This window comes from Macrobrachium nipponense, chromosome 21 (assembly GCF_015104395.2).
Source record: "Macrobrachium nipponense isolate FS-2020 chromosome 21, ASM1510439v2, whole genome shotgun sequence".
Classification (NCBI taxonomy): domain Eukaryota; kingdom Metazoa; phylum Arthropoda; class Malacostraca; order Decapoda; family Palaemonidae; genus Macrobrachium; species Macrobrachium nipponense.
This window is the reverse complement of record NC_087212.1, coordinates 46,445,726-46,469,455: the sequence shown is the minus strand read 5'-3', so window position 1 is coordinate 46,469,455 and position 23,730 is coordinate 46,445,726. Positions and strand designations below refer to the sequence as shown.

The 23,730-nt window shown below is 41.5% G+C and overlaps 1 protein-coding gene and 1 long non-coding RNA gene across 6 annotated transcripts in view; one reads left to right on the top strand and one right to left on the bottom strand.

The window, feature by feature from the left end:
- The window catches only part of LOC135198011 (UDP-sugar transporter UST74c-like), a 229,551-nt gene that overhangs the window by 35,391 nt on the left and 170,430 nt on the right, over window positions 1-23,730 (top strand). For all 5 annotated transcript variants that reach the window (XM_064225354.1, XM_064225355.1, XM_064225353.1 and 2 more), the window contains 3 exons: window positions 11,900-12,088; window positions 12,214-12,285; window positions 12,449-12,517. In XM_064225354.1, coding sequence (XP_064081424.1) covers window positions 11,900-12,088; window positions 12,214-12,285; window positions 12,449-12,517 — 330 coding nt within the window. The remainder of the gene's footprint in view (window positions 1-11,899; window positions 12,089-12,213; window positions 12,286-12,448; window positions 12,518-23,730) is intronic.
- LOC135197598 (uncharacterized) lies at window positions 22,921-23,531 on the bottom strand. The gene is made up of 3 exons (XR_010310622.1): window positions 23,448-23,531; window positions 23,219-23,301; window positions 22,921-23,089 (listed from the first exon to the last, which is right to left on the bottom strand). It is a non-coding gene; the product is annotated as an uncharacterized LOC135197598 (long non-coding RNA).

The following is a 23,730-nucleotide window of genomic DNA, read 5'->3' as shown; positions in this document are numbered from 1 at the left end:
ACCCTGCAGATACTTTCATGGCCTAGTACATCTAAGCTAGGTTAGGGTACGTATTTGGTTTAATTATCTTTGTAATCATCTTGTAAATTCCTGTGCTGGTAGTGTGTTTGTCTCATGCAATCTTTATTTAGGAATGTAACTGTGACCATACTAAAATGAAGTTCACTCTCGACGTAGTTCGGAAGTCACATAAAGCCGTTGCTCCCGTTGCTGAATAACCACTGGTTCCTTGCAATGTAAAAGCACCATACAAACAAAAAACAAGCAAGCATACTAAAATGACTTCTTAATATTTCATGACAACATATTCTGTCAAAATCAAGAGACCTTCCACCTTGGCATAAGGAGGCTATCCATTCAGTCTTCCAGATGTTTTCCTGACTGTCCTCTCAGATCCCCCTCTGACTAAAGGAGCAATCTATGCTCAGGTTTCTCTTGCTGTGGGTCTTTGGTGTCCTCAACAGACCTATTTATTTGAATTAGTCATTTTGTGTGCTGCAAAAATTGCCTAAGATACTTTAGCCTATCTTAAAAATTACAGCTTTGCAAATGTATGGACTGAGTCTGTCAGCCACAAGAATTATCATCTGTGTGTCTGTGAATATATTGAATACACTCATGGTCTAGACATTTTAGTTTTAGAAGTTTTGTTTCAAGAATTAGCTAATTATGTTATTAGGTGCATAGTGTTTGGCTATTTAAATTACAAGCATACCATTATTAAGAGACTTGATCCATTCCAGAAGGCTATCTTTAACCAGATTGTCTTTAAAACAAGCAAATTTTGTATAAGTGAATTATCCAGTAATTACATAGCTATAGTTTTGTATGTACGGCAGCCTAAATTCAAATTTCGCTGGTAGCCCTTCAATTGCTCAGTGTAGGTATATATGGTGCTGCCTCCTAACAGCAGTATTAGGTACGACTTAGCTAATTACCCCAGTACGTTTTCTACCGTGCTCAACCAAACATAAGAGTGCTTACTGCGGCTTGTTCATATTTTTCAGTTATACCACAGGATTTCGGTGGCATTACACAACAACTGGAACGTATATTTCATAGCCTTCAAGCAGGATAAGTCTTGTCTTTTTTTTTTTTTTTTTTTTTTTTAATTCAGATTATCATCAAGCAACCTACTTGCAGTAGGCTACATGCAAGTCATCTATTAATAATTGCCTTAAAAGTAGTTCTTGAATATAATGCCATTCCATTAGGCCAGATACTTTTGCAATCATGATTTGTTCACCGGGCATAGGCTATTTGCAAGCTGCTGGCAAATCATTACCTTAAAGTAATTCTCAAGTGTTATGCCATTCCTTCAGGCCAAAGCTTTTGCATATACGTACTGTACTTACCGGACTTAGGCTATGTGCAAGTCGTTGGTTAATAATTGCCTTAAAGTAATTCTTGATGTTACATCATTCCTTTAGGTCAAACATTTGCTTTTATGATTTGTTTACCTACCAAAGGCTATTCGCAAGCCTCCAGTAAATAATTACCTTAAAGTAATTCTTGAATGTTACATTCTTTTAAACCAAATGTATACAATTAGGCCAAAACTGTTGTAATTTGTTTTGTTTACCGAGCTGTGATATGCATCACTTTCCTTTACAGAGAACTGGAAAGTGTAGAGGTTAGAACGTAGTAAGGTGAGATTGGTTTTAGTGTTTTGCTGTGTGGACTTTAGGCAGAAACGTTATCATCAGTCAAGTATCGACTACGGGTTCTTGCTTTGACAATACTTTGGAACATTACAGAGAAGATTCTCATGGCCCCAGTGTACGGAGGTATTTTCCTGGTGCCACACAATCGTGAATGTTCCACATCTTTAGCTTTAGTCTCCAGCAAGCATCTCGGTGCGGACTAGAGCCCAGGCCACTTGCCTCAACTAGTGGTGTATGCAATCGGTTACTGGATTCGATTACTTTGATTTATTCCTGAAAATTCTAGTAAAGGCAGTCCCTGGTTATCAGTGGGGTGCTGATAAGCAAAAATGGCATTAACCGAAACATGGCAATTTATGGTGCTTATGGTGCCAATAACCGGTTAATGGCACCTCCTTTAGGTATGTTATGGCTCCATAACTCTATTATCAATACCGAAACTTGGCACAAACGCCATTAACCGAGTCCACCGATAACCAGGGAACCTGTATATATTGTAATGATTTCTTTTTTGAGCAATTGATTGAGATGTGTCGAAAGCCGAAAATTGTTGCAAGCTGGAAAATTGTAAAAAAATCCTAAGAAAACCTTACTTTTAATGATTTGGGTTATTAAAAACTATGTAAACTACATTTTTATTGTGTTTTTCAACAAAAAAAGCTTCAAATATTGATTACTGTATCTTGCATTTTTGGGGTCATATTTCTTCCGCTAGATCAGCATCATAAGTGCCGTAACCCTGGAACATGCATCGTAAACCTGGAAATAATTTCTGATAAATATAATCGAAAAGAGCCATAACTGAGCAAGCCGAACCCGTCATAAGCTGGAGACTGCCTGTATTTGTAAATAATATATATTTTTTCTTTTATCACCAATTAGAGAATAAAAGCAATTGTCCTACAATATTAGAGTCGGATTTCCTTTGATACTTTAAGGCTAAAATTACTTTATATGAATTTATCATTTATTTTAGAAGGTACACGCACATTTATGTTATTTCAAAGTACATTCATGTGAGTAGAAATGCTAATGTTTTCATTCATTTTACACACATTTTTGTGCCTAGATGTTAGAAATTGCTATAAAGATATAAGAAGTGTTGGTATCGATTACTGATCGATTATTTGTTGTGAAAGTATGAAGTAACTGAGATTACCAAAAATCAGTGAGTTGCCCATCACTAACCTCCACCCACTACCACGCTCACAAAAACGACTTCCAGTACCGCCCAGCGCCAGCTCATTTCCACCTTGCATCAGTTCTCTCCTACTACGGGTGGTCCCTGGTTATCAGCAGGGGTTCCGTTCCTGGCCGGGCGCCATAAAGAGAAAATCGCCATTAAGCGAAGCTTGAAAGTCTAAGGGAGTAAAACATACTTATGGCGCTGATAAGCAGTTATCGGTGCCATAAGAGTGCCATTATGTGTCTCAGCGCCGTTAGAGTGACATAAGTATGTTTTGCTTTCTTAGACTTTCATGTTTCGCTTAATGGTGATTTTTGCTTTATGTATTTTTTTATGAATATTTTCGAAAACCGCCATAAAACCAAAGCACCATAGAGTGACGCAGCCGATAACCAGGGACCACCAGTACTTGCTCTCCTATCTTATTCATTTGCTCTTGCACCTGGCTCCATCTCTTCCTTCCCATACTTTTGCCAGCCTTTTATTTCAGTTTTCATGAATTTATCCTTGTAACAGTGAAGTGGAGGAGGTGGCTCCTTGTCCCTTGATGCTCCTAGACAAAGATCCTTGTCCCACTTCCCTGCACTGGGAAGAAGACATACAGGGGGTCCAAGGGAGATCAGAGTGTTTACATATGGGTATATGTAAACACTGGCAACAGTCATGCCTGTTGCCAGTCCCAGGTATCAACAGACAGCCAGTGGAGAGGCGTCTTAATGGATTTGTGGTGGAGGAGGTGGTTATCTGGCCCCTCGGATCTCCTAGACCTAGACACTGTCCTGCTCCTTCACACCAGTGAGAAGACATGCTGAACGCCGCTGAGTGGTGCTCAGTTGTCGTCAAATTCTGAAGAGTCGTCTCCCAACAAGAAATGCAGCATGCTCTGAGCATTCGTCTTGGGACAGTCTGGAGTCATTAGCTTGTTTAAATGTTCAGCCAAACGTTCAGCACTAGGTGTGGTGTCAACTAGCGCAGCTTCACTTGTACGCTCCCCCCCTTCTAGAAGTCAATCGCTTGTCACCAGAGGTAGAGTGTTTGGCGGCAACTTTGTGTTCTCCTAAGACATTATGTTCAGAGGATTTGTCTTTAGCTCCACTTCATCAGCAACTTCTGGATCTGATGGGTTTTCTTATGAAGGCTACAGCTCCTAAAGGTGGAGATACCTCCTAGTCACCCATGTTGTCCGACGAAGAGGAAGTGGATCAGGACTCAGCTCCTGAGCGGTGTATTTGAGCTTTCTCAAGTATACTTTATGCCCTGGCGCTCATCAAGATAGTATCAATTCTTCTGATGAGTGCCAGGTGTTGGCACGTAGGAGATCAGAGCTCTCCTGTATCAGGCGCTTTGTATGCCTCACCCGGCACCACCGTCTCCAAGGGGATCTTACATCCACAGTCAGTGATAGGCAGTCTTCTCTCCATCTTGATAGTGGCGCAGAGCAAGAGAAGGGACCGAGCTGCACTGGTGGCTCAAACCCACCTGTGAAAGCCAGGAATGGCTATTCTTCAGGTGTCAAGATATTTGTCGCTGTTCCTCAGGACAAGGCATCTGAAGGAGATAGGAGGAGGTCCTCTGTTTAGTCCTCTTTGTGAGGTTCGATCACGAAGAAGATAGATGTGTAGCAAGATGTGGCAAGTTCTCGCTAGCTTTTACTGCATTTAACTCCAGTCAACCTTTGCTCGCATTCGAGCAAACAAAACGGTTGTAGGAAATGAATGCTCTGTTTAACAGAGCGAGAACATTGCAAGTTCAGAGAAGAGTGGGGCAAGGACAGTCAATCCTCCTGGTTATACCGGAATGAACAAGGAAATAAGAGTTCAAACCCGAGAGACTATGTTTTCGATTCAATCTTAGGATCTTACCGAACATACGTCAGTCTGTTCAGGATGGATAGCACTGAGAGGTTTGAACGCCTCTCCAGTGCTTCTTCGGTATCCTGTTATCACCGTAGAAGTCTCCCTTTGGGACAACTTCACCTTAGCTCTCTTCATTAAAGAATGAAGGAGGTCTGCTTCAAGTCCTTATTCATGTCCTTGAATGAAGAAGAATAAGGCTTGAGTGTGATTTACAGGAACCTACAAATATACCAGTAGTATATTTCTCTCGTGACATGCTTCTTTTATCAGTTGCATCGTCCAAGTAGTAGGCGCATATTTGTTATTTAATTCTTCTGGTATGTGACTGAGACGAATAATACCTTCTCTTAATTAAACTGAAACTCAGGACAGCCTTTCGGACCTCCCAAGAGTTACCAGTTTTGATATTGAGGTAACTAGCAGTATTGTCTCCCAACAACACCACAGCATTTGCATTATTACTGAACAAGAGGGTTTTCTTCCATCCCATTTTGGTTAAAATGCAGATGCTCGAGTGTATCTTTTTGGTGCTCGATGGTTCTAGCTGAAGGCATTCCATCATGGAATGTACTACCAGGCAACTCGGAATAACGAGTCAAGCAAGTGGTATACGGCTCTGCCTCAGTTGAAGTTAAGTATATCTTAGTTTTATCAGACCACTGAGCTGATTAACAGCTCTCCTAGGGCTGGCTCGAAGGATTAGATATTTTTTTGTGGCTAGGAACCAATTGGTCACCTAGCAACGGGACCTACAGCTTATTGTGGGATCCGAACCACACATATTCAAGAAATGAATTTCTATCACCAGAAATAAATTCCTCTGATTCCGCGTTGGCCGAGCCGGGATTCGAACTTCGGACCACTGGATTGGCAGCCAAGCGCGAAAACCTCTCGTCCAGTGAGGAACTCAGTACTGCTTGCTCTCTGAGATTCTTTTCAGTTTGGTATGGTCTCTCCTCTGTCAAGGATTAATAACCAATTCGAATCTCTCTGCCCGGCAATCACAGACTTAGGTCTCTGGTTGGCTTGGAATTCTTGCACAATGCCCATCTCTCCTACACCACATTTGCTGTTGTGAGAATTTTCAGACAGAGATACATCTCATTAGACTCATTATCATCTTTCTGTTTACCACACAGTATAACAGAAGTCTGTAGCCTTGTCTTCTATTCCATCGCACCTGCCCCATCAGCCGCTGCGATGACGCAGAATAATTTTCTTCAGACAATTTGAGTTTTGTCTTCTAATATACATTTCCTAATTCGTAAGGTGTTCAGTTATTCTTTGTTCACCCCGAATTGTAAATGAATAATGGAAGACATGGCCTGTTCTCCACCCGACTAGCTTTGCTTCCAAAGTAGTAAATAGGAACTTCCTCCCTGATCCAGCCCACAAGAAGCAGTTCTTCAGGCAGTACAATCAATCTGATTTCATTACTGACAGACTCTCCACCTTTATTGCAAGTTCCGGCTGGTGTGATCAACAGGACTTTTTCTGTGATCAGAATCATGAGAGTTTACTTCTCACGATTCAGCTGTGAAGATGTAAGTCCACATTCACCTTAGTCATTCACTAAGTAATATAGTATTTTTTCTCCTTGGTTGAGATTCAACGACTGATGACAAACTTCTTTCTTGCCATCACAAGGACCTCGGTCTCTAGAAGGCACTTGACTCTCGTCTAATGTGCACATACCTCGCGAGAATCATCATCTCGTCTTTCAGCATCGTTGGTGAACAAGATAGATGATTTGTCTGGTTGTTCTCGGCATCACCCTTCAAAAGGCAGCCAATGCAGATGTGTCCAATGACACGTCTTTCTCCGTGTCTTACGAGATCATAAGAGACTTTTCTGCAGTTAGATACATCCAGTGGCTGGGTACATTTCATCACTCCGAAGAATATGTTGGACCAGAAGATAGATGAGGTCTCATTCTGACCATATTTATACCTTTCTTCCTTTGGGTCTGCCCACAGGTCCTTGGAACTACTTCTCCTTTGACTGGTGGTGGATGCTCACAGGTTGTGTTTGCTTACCCGGCTCCTTCAAAAGGACAAGTTGCATCTCGCCTATGGTGTGCGGTTGTAGAGGTAAGAAGGATGTGAGAGTGACTGGCCTCTCCACCTTCCCCTCCTCATCCTTCCACTCCCCTTCCTTCAGGTTGAGGATAGGACTCGAAATTACACTGGCTGGTTGGGCGATTTATGCAGTAAGTGTGCACATCAAGCATCCTTTCTATTTTTCTTATCAGAATCATAGAAGCAATCCCACTCCTTCCTCTAGCAAGGGGAGGAAGGAGACTGGCAATAATGCAAACTCTTCCCAGAACTTTGCGATAATGCCTCCGACTCTAAATATTCTTCCAAGCCCTTTTTCGGATGAGTTATGATTCCTCACTCATTTCGAAAAGGCCCAGAAGTCTGACTCTTGATCATGCAGCTCCTATACGCTGATCAAGTAGTCAGCGGCTGGGCACTCTTCCTCGCCCTTACAATCAGGAGGAACAGCCCAGGTTTGCAGAACTCCAGTCAGTTCTAGAGGCTCACTCACATTCCTACCACCAGTCAATGAGTCTTCCTTATGTAAAGGACCAAGGGTTTGTATGTCATGTAGAAACAAATCACAATTTTTGAAAGTAAATTGTATTTTTCCTAACTATACAAACCTGAGTTCCTTTACATTAATGCCCACCTCATACCACCCCTCAACCTGAACCTGGGCCAAAAGGCAAAGTGTAGTGTTTACATTCGGGCAGGCAGGCCTACCCGCCTATCAGACGGTAGTTACTGCCTAACCACCTTGTTCAAGAATTTAACGGCTGTATTCCAGCCCACACTGAAAGTAATTCCTTATGTAAAGGACTTAAGGTTTGTATAATTATGAAAAATACAATTTACTTCCAGAAATTAAGATTTTTATATATATTTTATTAAAATAAAGTTTTGTATATAGTACATACTTACCCAGTACTGATTACACATGATGAGAGCCCTCCATCCTCCCCTCTGATGGACATAATGCATAAAACAGAACGAGGTGATTAGGTAAGTCGCTCCTGATATTGCTGTTAGGTTGCAGCACTATATACCTACTCTTAGCAATTGAAGCACTACCTGCAAAATTTGAATGTAGGCTGCCATACGTGGAAGGTTATAGCTATGTAATTACTGGGTAAGTATTCATACAAAACATTTATTTTGTTATAAAAATGTAATTTTTTTTCTATTTCAATGCCAGTCATACCTTGGTTAAAGGACTTAATCTGTTTCAAAAGGCTATCCTTTAACCAAATTGTCCTTAAAACACAAATTTTTGGCTATTTCAATAACAGCCATGCCTTGGTTTAAGGACTTAACCCATTCCAGAAGGCTCTTCTTCTTTCCCACCGTTATCCCTACATTAAGGGGTTGGCTGCCAGATGCGCTTTCTCCACTGCCTTCTATCAAAGACATTATCCTCCACCAAACCTCTTCTCTCCATATCTTCCTTCACTTTATCTCACCATCTAATTCTCTGTCTACCTCTTGATCTTCTTCCTGTTTAACCTATTCCAGAAGGCTATCCTTAACCAAATTGTCCTTCAAGCAAGCAAATTTTGGGTTAGTTAAGTTACAGGCATACTACTTTGGTTAAGGAACATAATCCATTCCAGAAGGCTATCTTTAACTGAATTGTCCTTAAAACAAGCAAGTTTTTTACAATTCAATTTCTTACCTGCTCTTTAAACAAATAGCCATTAAAACAAGAAAAGTTTTCCTGTAAGAAATAGTAGTGGGAATTGGATTGATAAATTCCAGACCTACAAAAAAAATAAAGCATTTTAACGCGAATTTAATAAGCTTAGCATACAGAAATTATACAAAAGAAAAAATAAATGCAAATCTGTTTTCACTTTACCTGTGCGGAAGGTGGAGAGTAGGAGAGGTGTTTGCAAGGGGAGTCCCTTTCTATAAAAGCACCAGGAAACTGTGCTAAGGTTGTTTCTTTTTTCTATGTCTTTCTACTGCTCTCTAAGATTCACTGGGTTTCTAACTAAAAACCTGTTCAGTGATGTTTGTTTTTGCTTGAATTTTAAAATTTTCCTAAAGTTAGAAGAAGCATTGCCATTCAGGAGGTTTATAACACTACTAAAGCTTTATCAAGGAGAAATTTTTCTAGAGAACTTACTTTTCATGTTTCTCTTGATTTTTATTTTGATATCCATGGATTTTTTCTCTGTCTTTGCCTTGCTGGCATCTCGAACCTTCTTTGGAGCCATGATGACTTAATAAACTCCACAATTAGGTTACTTATCACTCTATTGAGAAAACCCCATGCAGACAAAGTTTAGCAGAGATGTGCACTGAGCAAAACCCACACATTGCTAGGTACTGCAAACACATGATGTACTTAATCTCATGCATTTTCTTGTGTCATCTTTGTCCATCCTTTCTCTCAGTTCCACCTTTAGGTCCTTGCACTTCATCTCCTGTATTGTCTGGATCTTTTTTCTCTTGCTCTCAAACCCCTCCAACTCCATCTTTTCACACTTTAAGCTCTGAATGGCAGAAATTTCCCAGAGCTTGGCTGCATAGCCTACATTTTGTAATCAGCCCATGACTAGTCATGACCACAGCCACTTTAGAAACCAGTGCCACTCCAGTGACTGGAGCTCTGATTAAGAGGAGATCTCATCTGTTTTCTCCCCAGCATCTCTGCTGCGCCTTCCAAACACCAGATTCCCTCTGGTGCTACTCCAGGATTTTTCTCTTATTGCTGCCATTATCAGTTATTCTTATGTAGAACAAAGGCTGTCAGAATTAATTGAAAACCTGATGATGGAAACTACATTTGAATTAAATATGTTTGTTTTTGCCAAATTATCTACACTAGAACACTTCATCACCAGTAACACCTTGATGATTAGAACAGAGACTAGAACTGCCCTCTTATGAGAGGTTCAAGTTACTAGCCAGTCTTCTTGAAGGAAACACACGAAAAAGAAATCTTTTAAGTACAAGATGCTTCATACAAATGGCAAAAGTTGGATTTCATACAAGGCACAAGAATCACAGTTCAGAAAGCAGCAACTTATATGTTAAATCTTTTTATAGGAAGGTCAGAGACACACATTTTAGTCTTTTGAAAGAGAGATGCATTTTTTATGAGTTTGATTTGGTAGATGTTTCCTGTGAGATCATTTAGTTTTGGCTCAAGGGCACTCAGAGAAATTATGGTTGTTGAACAGCAACCTGATGCTGAAGCAAGTGACAAGTTTTCTAGTTCCTTTTTGGCAATTACTACTTGTTGGGTATTACTGAGCTGTATCTCCCGCAAATTCCTGTTAGGTTGTAGTCAGTGAGATTATGTAGTTTTGACTTAAAGGCAAACTCAAAGAAATTATGGTTGTTGAACAGCAACCTGATGCTGAAGCAAGTGACAAGTTTTCCAGTTCCTTTTTTGCAATTACTACTTGGGTATTACTGAGCTGTATCTCTTGCAAATTCCTGTCAGGCTATAGTCAGTGGCTTAGGGCAAAACACGCATCCAAGCAAGACTTTGGGGGATGTAAGAGAAGGGTTCTTCATAGGTTAGATGGGAGCTAATGCTTTTGAAACCACCCACAAGGACATTTGAGGTATTATGGATGTGTACTCATGCACTGACTTGCCCATCTGTTGTGAGACAAGATCCTGTAAGTTATAGCTTTTGATGCATAAGTTTTTCCAGAGACCTTAGCCTCTCATTAATGTGCTGCAGTCCCTGATAAACCACATGATCTTCTAGGAGTATGTTTTACACAGGAGATTCAGAACCTTCTCTGTTCAGCTTCAGTTGATAAAGTTATTAGCAGCAGTTCGTCTAAACCTCCACCCAGATGCCTTCTAAGACAACTGTTCACAAGATTTCTTTTAGCAACATCTTCAGAACCACAGGGCTGGAACTGCACTAGTCTCCTTCCTCAGAGGTTCTACTTTTCACAAATGTATAACCAGAAGAATAGGGACAAGGTCTGTGCAGGAATGGAAGCTACTTATACCATTCTGGACCTGTGGGTAGTATTTATAGTTTGGTAGCCTTTATCTTTCATTTTAAGAGGCAGTGTTTTGTCTTTATGACCTTCTTTATGACTGTGATGTAATATCTCTAGCACAAGGGAGAGCAAGGTTAGACATCATGAAACTCATGGCTGTGACAGTTTTCCATAGTTTAGAGACCAACCATGTCAGATCTTCCTGAGTTTTTTTCCGTTAAGAAAGTACATGGTCTCAGACAACTTCAGGGGGAAGAATTGTCTTCCCTTCGAATGGTCACCCAGTTCATACATATACAGAACCGTGTGACAGTAGTTGGGCATCCCCTTGGGTAAATCTGTTTGCGATCATCATTAATCACAATTGAACATTGTGCTCTGCTTTTTGGATCAAGCAGCCTAGAGCATAGATGTTCTAATGTATGTATACATGGGATGGCTTGAAAAGTCTACCTCCTTTAAATACACCATAGTTGGGTTGGTAGTAAAATCAGCTATTGGTGATTACCAGAGTTGCTCTTTGTTGCCCACTGCAATAGTTTGTTACAATTTATTGCTTTTAACTGATTTCTTCATAAAATTTCATGAATAATAGAAACTCATGTACCAAGTGCACTTCCTCAGTTTCCTCAGGATTCTAGAAAAGGTGAATCTTGTGCCTTAGTACTCCATGTATAGAACTTCAGAATCAAAAGTTCTCTGACAGCATCAACAAGGACATCCTCCAAGTCATGCAAATGTGCTTCACAAATATCAGGCAAAGTGGAACATACAGTAAGGTCATTGTGGTGCAAGACATTTTGATTTCAATGTCACTATTTCTCTGATTGCTGACTTTGTCTCTGACATGGTGGAGTCATTCATTGCGGTCATGTACGTTACAGGTCTGCACCTTGTTCAGGCTTTGAGTTGCATGGTTTTAACATAGGTTCTGTATTCTGTTATAAGAAGTTGTATTAATCCTTTGATGAACTTTGTTCTTTGTTGAATAATAAAAGAAATGTGATGGGTGAGATGTAAGGGATTGTAAGGGGAGCAAGATCATTCCCATTTTAGTAAATGTTGTCCTGGTCATCTTCCTACCAAAGCATTGGACTGTAGTAAGGCAATTGTTTGTGTTTATAAAAAATTTTAATTGTTTTGATTTACACTTCTTGATGAATTTATTATTTGCTTTCAGGTTTCCATCTTTCCAGTTCCTAGCACTAGGCCAGATGTTGGCTACTATTGTTGTTTTATGTTTAGGAAAGAAAATTAAGGTGGTCGATTACCCAGAATTTACGCCTGATATTGTAAATAAGATATGGCCACTTCCTCTAATTTATGTTGGAAATCTTATATTTGGTCTTGGAGGTACAAAACGTTTAAGGTAAATATCTTGGTGATTTTTTTAGTTCAGAATGTTGATTTCTATATATTTGTGGCATATTATTTTTGTGGCAAACTTTACTGTTCACGCTTAGATTTACCAAGAATGTTTATATTTCTTTACAGTTTACCTATGTTTACGGTATTGAGAAGATTTTCCATTCTGTTTACAATGATTGGTGAAAAATTACTATTGGGGTAAGTTGAGATCATCACATTACTTTAGTAATGCATACATTATGTTATCCGTCTTTATAATAGGAGTATCTGTAGTTTGCTTTTTTTAATAGTAACAGATATTATATTGTTTTTTATATTATAACAGATACCACATATTACATTTCATACTTTTTCTTTTCAGGGTTAATGCCCCTATGCCCATTCAGCTGACTGTATACACAATGATTTTGGGTTCTATTATTGCTGCTTTGTAAGTTTTTCCTAAGATTATATACTACTTTTATATTGCTCAACTGTAATTCTTTTCTTTTAAATACTTAATGTTGTTGTTTGAAGTAGGTAAACATTTATATCTAACAAGCTTAGGGTTTCTATAGATATATGTATGTACATCTTATCAGTGAATCAAGTTAATATTAATATGACAAGACAAAATTGCAAGTTTTGATTAATCAGTAAAGTGATTTGGCTCTACGTTTCAATTAAGATTTTGTTGTGGCCCTTAAAAATGCTGAAGAGTTATTCTATACACAATGATTCCAATAATCAGTTTTGCTCATGTGAGAATATCACATGTACAGTCAAACCTTGTAATCACTTCACCTTCACAATGGCATGAATTCATGTATTTTGGAAGTAGACTCTGTAGACTATACTGTGATGCCTCAGTTTAAGTAGATGTGTATCCCATGACTCACAGATTTGTTGATATAAATGTGGTATATCTATATATATATATATATATATATATAGATATACTATATATCTATATACTATACATATACATATACATATACATATATTATACATATACATATACATACATACACACATACCACATACACATTAACACACATACATACATACATACATACATACATACATACACACATACACATATACATATACATATACATATACATATACATATACATATACATATACAGGCAGTCCCCGGGTTACGACGGGGGTTCCGTTCTTGAGGCGCGTCGTAAGCCGAAAATCGTCGTAAGCCGGAACGACACTTGGAAATATGCCTTAAACTAAGAAAAAGTTAGAGACCTTACCTGTGTGACATGCAAGTAGATTGCATGATGTGTAGTGTGGTTATTCCAATGGCAAAGGATGGTTCTTGAAGGTATAATTCTTTATTAAACTCTTGTGACACTAAAAAGCACAATGTACTACACTTAATCCTTAGGGTATACACTAAACACTATACACTATATTATGCATTGCACACTTCGTAGTAGTACGTATGTATTTGTTAGATCCTGGAGTACACTAAAATCCCAGTCTGGTAGCTCTGGAAGGTAAAAGTATAACACAATTAGTACAAAATACTACACAAAGTCCTGAATACAATATGTAAATTATAGATATCAAGAGTAAAAGAGTTAATGTATGTTAATTAATTCCTTACTTTTAGTTTATAATTCCTTACTTTGAGTTATATCAAGAGTAAAAAAGTTAATGTATGTTAATTAATTCCTTACCTTTAGTTTAAATTTTGCATTCATCATAACCCTGGATGGACAAAGTCTTATGTGGCCCCATAGCCTACATCATTCAGGGGGTTCTGGAATGTACAAAAAATAATTAGTATGTCAGTAAGTACTCTATGCATAGTAAGTTACATACAGTAATATGCACCATACAGTGGTTTAATATCACATATATAACATGTATAAAACTTAGTTAATGTATGTTAATTAATTCCTTACCTTTAGTTTAAATTTTGCATTCATCATAACCCTGGATGGACAAAGTCTTATGTGGCCCCATAGCCTACATCATTCAGGGGGTTCTGGAATGTACAAAAAATAATTAGTATGTCAGTAAGTACTCTATGCATAGTAAGTTACATACAGTAATATGCACCATACAGTGGTTTAATATCACATATATAACATGTATAAAACTTAGTTAATGTATGTTAATTAATTCCTTACCTTTAGTTTAAATTTTGCATTCATCGTAACCCTGGATGGACAAAGTCTTATGTGGCCCCATAGCCTACATCATTCAGGGGGTTCTGGAATGTACAAAAAAGGGATTTTGACGTAAGGAAAAATCTATTTCTGGGCGATTGGCTCGTGTCGCCAGCGAAATATCCTTTAATCCATTATTTCTAGGGTAAATGTACTAACACATACCAGAGAATAAATAAATAAAGAAAAAGGTCAGTATAACTGACTCGCTCACCCTCCCAGAGAGTGTCGGTATGAACACTTTGGCGAGTTGAGACCACTACCACGAGCCAAATGCCAATAGAATTCTCCCACTACAAAATCCCCCAAGAGGAGAGCCGACCCACAGAGTGGGCAGCACCTACTACTACTACTCCATCCCATGCTGCCGACTGCTGCGCCTCTGGTGGCCATCCTGAAGTTAGCAGACAATCTTGGCGATGGGAAGGGTAGGGCGGGATTTTTCGCTGGCGACACGAGCCAATCGCCCAGAAATAGATTTTTCCTTACGTCAAAATCCCTTTTCTGGGCTCAGCTCGTGTCGCTGCGCGAAATCGTACCAGAGAAATAGCACAAGATTGTAAAGAAATTCAACAAAATACAAAGAGGTCTCAAATAAAAGATAAAATAAAAATAAATCAATATAATTGCTAATAAGGATACATATACACAGTGATACAAAATAGAAATATTACTTAATTTATACTTAATTCTAATAATATTTCTTAACTTAAGGTAATATACATATATACCAGGAGAAATATATCATATATGTACAAAAATGGTATCTGTGTAAAGCTATGTATCAAAACATTCTAAAGCAATTAACATAAAAGTTGAATAAAACAAACTCAACAATAATAAAATATAAAGGAATGTATATGCTTAATAATACACAACCCGTAACCATTATAATAAGATGTATCTCCTAGCATAAAAATAAGGAGATGACATCCACGAGATCAATAACCATCATCAAATGTGAGTGTCCCTAGCAAAAAAATAAGGGACACCCACTACATCATCATAAAAGCAGCTAAGACACAAGGTGACCGTAAATGAACAAGGCAGGAATAGACGAACTGTTGGGTGAGGCAGGTAGAAAGGAGGACTGGATCTTCTACTAAGGATTAGTCAGAGTCAGGGGAAACTATGTTCCCCGCTGCAACTGCTGAAAATTTCAGAGCTTCCAAGGACTTTAAGTAATGACGTTTGAACACTGTCGGCGATTTCCATCCCGTATCTTTTTTCAACTCATCGAAGGTTCATATGTTGGAAATAGTTAATTGAGGTGGCTACTGCCCTGACATCATGTGCTTTTGGGAAAGAGTCAGGATTGGCTTGTTTAATGAAGTACAGGATTTGTTGCCTGATGCCTTTAATAGATAAAGTGCCACCTTTTTCTCTCTTAAAGAGAGGACCCGATGAGGATGAGGAGGTCCTCGATAGAAAGGCTCGTAAGCTGAAACTGGGCAAAGAGATACATCTTGTGGAAGGGGTAGTACCTTCCATGGTTCCCACCTCATCAAAGATCTTCATTCTTTGCTATAAAGCTACGTTCCGGAGAAAGTAGCACTTCCCCTGTGGGAAGGAACTGAATATGATCCGGATCTCTGGATAACGCCGACAGTTCTGAAATTCTAGCTCTGAAGCCAAGCTTAATAAAAATAGGGTTTTCTTAAGAGCATTATAAACGAGCATGTGTCATTATTGGTTTCTGAAGCCAGTTTAGAACATCGTTTAAGAACCATGATACTGACGTAGGCCTTACCGAAGGCCTAAGTCTAGCACATGCCTTGGGAATAGAGCGAAGTAGGAATCTGTCAAGTCTATGTTGAACCCAAATTGAAAAATCTTCTTTAAGGCTGACTTGTTTGTCGTAATTGTGCTACTGCTAAGCCTTTTTTCAAATAAGGATCTGAAAAAGGATATAGCTGAATTGATTGTCATGATCCTAATATCTGATTCTTTCAGGAAGGTTGCTAACTTTTTTGACAGCAGCATCATACTGTCTCAAAGTTGAATCTCTTTTATCGGATTCCAAAGAAGAGAATATTCTGAGGGTCAATATTCGCATCCCTTTTCGCTGCAAACTTCATGAAAATCCATAAAGTTAGGGTTTTGAGAATCCCTGAAGGAAGCGAACACAGTCTTCGTTTGTACTGACTGGGAGAGCCTGGGATTGGGGATCCGAAGAGGGCGAAGACCCAGTTCCAGAATGAGAGGGTACCAATTGCTCTTCGGCCAGTCTGGGGCTACTAGAGCCACTTGACCCCTTGAATGTCCTGAGTTTGTTTAAGACTTTCATGAGAAGATTCACCGGAGGAAAGACATAAATCTTCTCCCAGTTGTTCCAGTCTAGAGCCAGGGCGTCCGTGGCATAGGCCAGAGGGTCCAGGTTGGGGGCCACATAACACGGGAGTTTGTGGTTCGTTTGAGATGCGAAGAGATCCACCTGTAGACCTGGAACTCTCTGAAGAATCCATTGGAACGAACTGTTGTCCAGTGACCATTCCGACTCTAGAGGTACTGATCGGATAGAGCATCTGCTATGACGTTCCTCACTCCAGCTATATGGAGTGGAGGAGAGATGCCAACTGAACTTGTCCGCCAGGGAGAAAGATGGCTACCATGACGTGATTTAGATGACGTGACTTGGAGCCTCCTCTGTTTACGCAATGTACCACCACTGCGCTGTCCAGGACTAGCTTTATGTGGGAGTACTTTGGCGGGCATAACTTTTTTAGAGTCAAGAACACTGCCATTGCTTCCAGTACGTTTATATGGAACTGACGGAACTGAGGTGACCACGTTCCTTGAACCTTTTTGAACTGGGAATATCCTCCCCAACCGCTTAATGATGCGTCTGTGTGGATGGTGATCCCTGGTGGAGGAAACTGAAGGGGCACTGACACCGACAAGTTCTTGACTTTCGCCCACGTCGGAGTCGATTCTTTAGAATCAGAGGGACTGAGGACAATTTGTCCCTGGACCTGACATTTGCTCGTGAGCGCCAGATTCTGGTTAGGTCTTTCAGTTTGGCTTTCATTAAGATGTTCGTCACTGATGCAAACTGGAGAGAACCCAAGATCCTTTCCTGGGATCTTCTTGATGCCAGTTTGTGACTCAGAAATTGTTTGACTGATTTCGCTATTTCCTTTCTTTTGGATGATGGAATCGACAGAGTATGGGAGGAAAGATTCCATTGAATGCCTAGCCACTGAAAGTTTGACTCTGGGGTGAGTCTTGACTTGGTCCTGTTTATCTGAAGCCTAGATATTCCAAGGAACTGAATTACTTTCAGTGTTGCTCTGTTGCATTCCTCGACTGTTGAAGCCCAGATCAACCAATCGTCGAGATACGCTACTACCATAATCCCTTGCGATCTGAGTTGTTTGAACTACTACTTCCGCCAGCTTCGTAAAACACCCTGGGTGCTACGTTGAGCCCGAAAGGAACTACCTTGAAGGAGAATGTCTGGTCTCCTATCTTGAAGCCCAGATACGGACGGAAGTGTCTTGCAATAGGGATATGATAGTAAGCGTCTGTAAGATCGATAGAGGTGGTGACGGCCCCACGGGGAAGTAAGGTCCGTACCTGCGAGATCGTGAGCATCTTGAACTTGTCGCAGCGAATGGCTAAGTTTAAGCGGGACAAGTCTAAGATTACCCTTCTTTTTTGTGAGCCTTTCTTTGGCACGCTGAACAAGCGTCCTTGAAATTTTAACCTTTTGACTCTCGCTATAGCTCCTTTCTGAAGGAGATCCTCCGCATACTCCGTCAGTTCCTTGGAAGGAAGTTGGGCGGAAAGGTCTGGATGGGGGTGGGTTCGTTAACCAGCTCCAACCCAGGGCCTTTTTTGGACGACAATGCTCTGAGCCCACTTGCTGAAGTTCCACCGGTGGCGAAAGTGAAACAGCCTCCCTCCTACCTGAAATTCCTCATTGGTTCTGGTAGCCTCCTCGGCCTCCTCTGAAATGTTTTCCCCCTATTAAAGGGACCTCCCGATCCTCTCCCACGAAAGGATCGCTTACCTCTGCCTCCCTTACCCGAGCGGTCATACTTCTGTGAAGCTTGACTCTCGAAGGATTGATTGTAAGCTGGAAGAGAGGGCGTAAGAGGTGGAGGGCTGAGGCTGAGGGGGAGATAACATAAATCGGCTGTGATTGAGCCTTTGAAGAATTGGAAGGTTGTTGAGCTGTTTTGGAAGGTTTGGGCTACTAAGGGAACAGCCGGAACTTGCTGAGAAAAGCGTGGCTGCTTTTTTTTTTTCTGGTAGGGCTGGAAACGTCTGGGTTTCCTTTGACCCTTACCTCTAGCTGCTAGATCTTGCCGCCTCTTGGCCGTAAGACCCCAACGGTCCCTTAAGGCTCTGGTTCAACCTCGTAGCCTCTGACTGAACCTCCTTCACCATCGCTTCTGGGAAGAGGTCTGCTCCCCAGATGCTCGACGCAAGTAACCTATTCGGCTCGTGCCGAATAGTTGCTTCTTGTAGACATGCTTCCTACAATTCGTCCTAGCAGTGGCAAACTCAAACATATCTGACTGTACCGTTTGAGTCAGGGATTTGGTCATAAGCTTGAAGAGCGGGTTCTGAACCATAGGCTATGGTAGCCACCTCGGTCATAGCCATGGAATTAATAGATCTGGCTAACCGCGATTTGGCGTCAAATTCAGCCTGAATAAGGCTATCTGGAAGCCTAGGTAGCTTTTCACCAAACTGCTCCATAGCACAGTCCGGTTTGAGTTTGCCAGCTGAGAAGGTGTTAGGTAAGTCTTCCCACAATTCTCCGCTGAAGGAAGTAACGGAGATGTAGGATCTGCTTCCTTCAGTTGAGGCATGGGGTCCCCCTTCTGGGCCGCTGGAATGGTAGACGTCGCGATCCTTTGTCAGGAAAGGGAGCGGGAAGGGGTACTCTCATCCATCGTAAAGATCGTAAACGGACTCTTGAAAGGTTGGATTTTCGTATTGGAACAATCCATGTCCTCTAGACACCTGAGCCATTCTCTCTGAGCCTGGTCACGTGAATAGAGGACTGTCTCCTTTGGTACTTTATCATCCCGAGTCATGGCTGAGGCGGTGAGCCTTGCGTAGCCGATGAACGGAGGCTTGAAGGTCCGTTGCCGGGTAGAACTCGAATAGTCCTCGATCCTCCGAGTTCCACATTCCGGGATAGAAATGAGTCCGTCTTGGAAGGGGGCGTATGACGTTACTCTCCAAGGGTTGTTCATTGAGAACGGAGGTAGAGAGTCATACGGGGGAAGCTGGGCTCCACCTGTATTGAAAGGTGGAGGAGAGGCTAGAGGAGCTTGGCTCAGTCCGGCTATAATGGAGTCTTGAGAGGTAATCCTATCCGACAACCGAGAGATCATTTGTTCCATGCTACTTTTCAGAGACCCAACCAGGTCGCCCACCTGTTGTAACAGACCAGCATTGGAGTCCAAAGCCGGAGCTGCTGCGGAGGTGGAGGGGTGGCTCTGAATTGGAACCAAGGGTAGCGGAACTGACGACTCTGCCGGAGTGTGAGATCTCTCTCTGGAGGATTTACTCCTCGAGGACTTAGAGCCGGACCCAGAAGCTTTAGATCTCTCTGCTCCGGGATTCCTAGCCGGAGCTTACGAGAGGAGGATGACGCCGAAGCCGTCTTCTTAGACGACGACGACGTCTTTGTCAAGGATTTCACTGCTTGACCCTTGACCTTGGGTCTAACTGAAGCGTCAGGAGGAGTATATAATTCGTCACCCGTAAAGCCTTGGAAGGATGGAGAGGTTGCAGGAGTAGAAGAAACAGTTGCACCCAAGGGTATCCCTTGGGTGTCCACCTTACCTACCTCGACCAACAGGTCGTCTACACCTACCATAGGTTCTACATTAATATCCAACGTCGCGACTTCCGAGGAGATGTCCTGGCCTTGGTCATCAATGAAGCAGCCAGCTGTTGCTGGATGAAGGCGATAGTCGGGGCCCGCCTCTACTGGGTCGACGTATCCTGTCGCCTTGCCTCCGGGGAAGATTAGTACCGCCAAACCTTTTCTCCAGATGTAGGGCATACCCTTGGCGGCGTTCTTCCCGAAACCGCCGACCCAGGCCCGCAGGGTTGCCATGCGGTATCCCTCACGGCCGGCGCCTGGAAGAGGGAGGGGATTGATTAGAATTAAGAATAACTTAAGACTAAAGCTAACTTAAAGCATAACTTAAAATTATAGGGGCTATAAGGCCCCTTGAATTTACCTTAAGTTAGAGTGATTGATGTAAAACTTAAGCACTATAACAGATGAGGACCAGCTACCGGAGATGGAATACTTACCCCGTCTAAAAGCTGGCTCAACCAGATCGTAACATATGGTACACGTTTCATGGTACCAGACCTGGATGTCCCCGTGCGGAGTCGCGCATGGAGCATGGGACCGGCAAACTTCGTGTCCACATGGGTCCTGAAGTGTGGGCGGCGCATCCGGATGCTCACAGTTGGTGGTCTGTAAGTGGAAAGAGACATGAGTATCTTAAAGAATATCACTTACAGGCTAAAGGACAGAAGAACTCCGTTGCATGCCGGAGCTCGGAAAAAATTTGGGCATAGCCCCTCCCTTAATCGCCTGAATAGGCTATAACCCCGGAGGTATCCGGTGAAACATGAAGGGAGGGGGAATGGTTTAAAGGTACTTAAGTATAAACTTAATAGTTTAAACATAATAGATCTTAAACCTAAAAGCACGAACGTACCGGACTAAGTCCGCAGTGCGTGGCGGGAGTGTATAACTCAGTGAAACGGAGAGGTTAGAAGGGACCGACTGTATGTTCCGGTCCACCCCGTGGGGTAGACTAGCACCTTTCCGCTGGATGCCAGGTCTCCGGTGGTAAAGGAGCCCTAGTAAGGTGGGAAAGAGCAAGAGGCATACAGACTCGGGCTAGTAACGGAGCGACGGCAGTAGTAATGGAGGGGGGGAAAGGCCAGTCCCCCCCCACCTTACCATCCGACCGGACGAGAAGCCGGAGAGGTCGAGTCCAGTCTGGGTCCTGTCCCCTTCCCTCTACCTCCCTCCCCGCCTGGGGGGAGAGAGGGAGGCAGGCCTCGGTATGTGGAGCGAGCATGGGCAGGCTACCCACCCCCCCCGACCCTATGGAAGAGCGGAGGGTGGAGGGGGAAAGGTGACTGGACAGGCGTCATGGCTTGCCTCGTGACAAAATAAGTGACCACGGGGCGATAAGAACAACAACTAAGCCTAGAACATAACCAACTGATCAGAGAGATGCTATCGGGAAGCAACCGAGCTGAAAGCGGTAAACATAAAGGCCCAATGGGCCATGACCTAGGCTAAGCGAGCCAGACGCCTAACTAACCTAACAAATATCATATAACTAGTACAAATGAATAATAAAATGAAAGAAAGAAAACAAAAAAATAGTAGGAGAAAAAATCCAGGAGTGTACGACTAACCCGAAGAAGGCAAGTCTACCACTCAAAGCTAGCCGAGGCCGATACTAAGAGCCGTGGCTAGGTCTGGATGGAAGAGCCTACATAAGGTAAAAGACATGCATGCATGACAAAACCGTGTAGACCCTACCCTAAATAAAGCGGATAATAAAAATAGAGCGTACAAAAGCCAGGGGATGTTCTGGGTATGGGCGACCCAGAACGGACCCACCACGAGGCAGAACCATGCGCCATGCTCCGACCTAGAGATCGTATTTATACCTAAAAAACGGCAAATACGTGCTCAGGGCCGGAAAAAACCAACTAGCAATAAACACTGAGTACTTAACTTAGCTGCTGCGATGGCTGCACGCTCCATGGTAATAAAATCCAAAGGAAAGGGCACAAAAACACAGAGAAGAAAATGGCACGTGTGTATCGTGTGCGCTAACTGAAAAGGATGGCCACCAGAGGCGCAGCAGTCGGCAGCATGGGATGGAGTAGTAGTAGTAGGTGCTGCCCACTCTGTGGGTCGGCTCTCCTCTTGGGGGATTTTGTAGTGGGAGAATTCTATTGGCATTTGGCTCGTGGTAGTGGTCTCACTCGCCATAGTGTTCATACCGACACTCTCTGGGAGGGTGAGCGAGTCAGTTATACTGACCTTTTTCTTTATTTATTTATTCTCTGGTATGTGTTAGTACATTTACCCTAGAAATAATGGATTAAAGGATATTTCGCGCAGCGACACGAGCTGAGCCCAGAAAATAATTTTGTCAGTAAGTACTCTATGCATAGTAAGTTACATACAGTAATATGCACCATACAGTGGTTTAATATCAACTGGTATGCATTATTGTAAATGATTGGTCTACACCCCCTGTTCAGCAGGGAGTGTACAGTACCAATTCCATGAGGGACCTTGATCACTTATCCCATGTGAGAGATCTTGGTCACTTTTTTTAGTATATAAAACTTACTTAATGTATGTTAATTACTACTATGTATAATTCCTTACCTTTATGTTATGTAGTAACCCTGGACAAAGTTTTATGTGGCCCCATAGCCTGCATCATGGAGGGGGTCCTGGTTTTCTGGAATGTACCAAAAAAGTATCAAAGTTAAGTCATGTTATGTATGTTTAGTAAGTTACATACAGTAACCATACGTACAGTGGTTTTTTATAACATGTACATATGTACATAATCAAACTTGGTTGGAAATTCCTGTAAAAAAAAAGTTATGTACGTATGTATGAATATATGTACTACTGTATGTAAAAACCTTACTGTTCATACTTTGTTACACTACATGTTACATGTGATACGTATACTTTCCTGAAGGGTTTTTTTCCATCCAAAAATGGTGCTTCTACTTGTAGTAGTTATCCCTTGATGGAACACTTGTAGTAACAACCTGGAGTTGTGTGAAAAATGTTGGTTCTGGAAGGAAAAAAGTAACAAAATTAGTGTACAAAATATACACTACAGAAAGTTGTGAATGCATATGTTAATTACTGTAGATATATCAAGAGTACTAAAAGAGTTAATGTATGTTAATTAATTCCTTACCTTTAGTTTATATTTTGCATTCATCGTAACCCTGGATGGACAAAGTCTTATGTGGCCCCATAGCCTACATCATTCAGGGGGTTCTGGAATGTACAAAAAATAATTAGTATGTCAGTAAGTACTCTATGCATAGTAAGTTACATACAGTAATATGCACCATACAGTGGTTTTAATATCACATATAACATGTAGTATAAAACTTAATTTAGAAATTCCTTACATAACTTACCAACTTTTAGTGAGTCTCAAAGCTGTTACCTAGGTTGTGGGAGATGGAGGTGGAGGTGTAGAGCATTCATGATAAGGATGCATTTCCAAACCTAACTTCAGTGTGCTTTATCACAGATAACAGGCTAGGATGATGGGCAGTCTGAATGAAGAATTAATATTAAAGGAACAGTAGTAACCCAACTTAGGTGTACAAATTTTTTATTGTACGTAATGCAAACATTAAACACAACTGAGAATTCCTTATCTCCAGCAAAATGAAGACATGTAGGCTATGTAGAGGT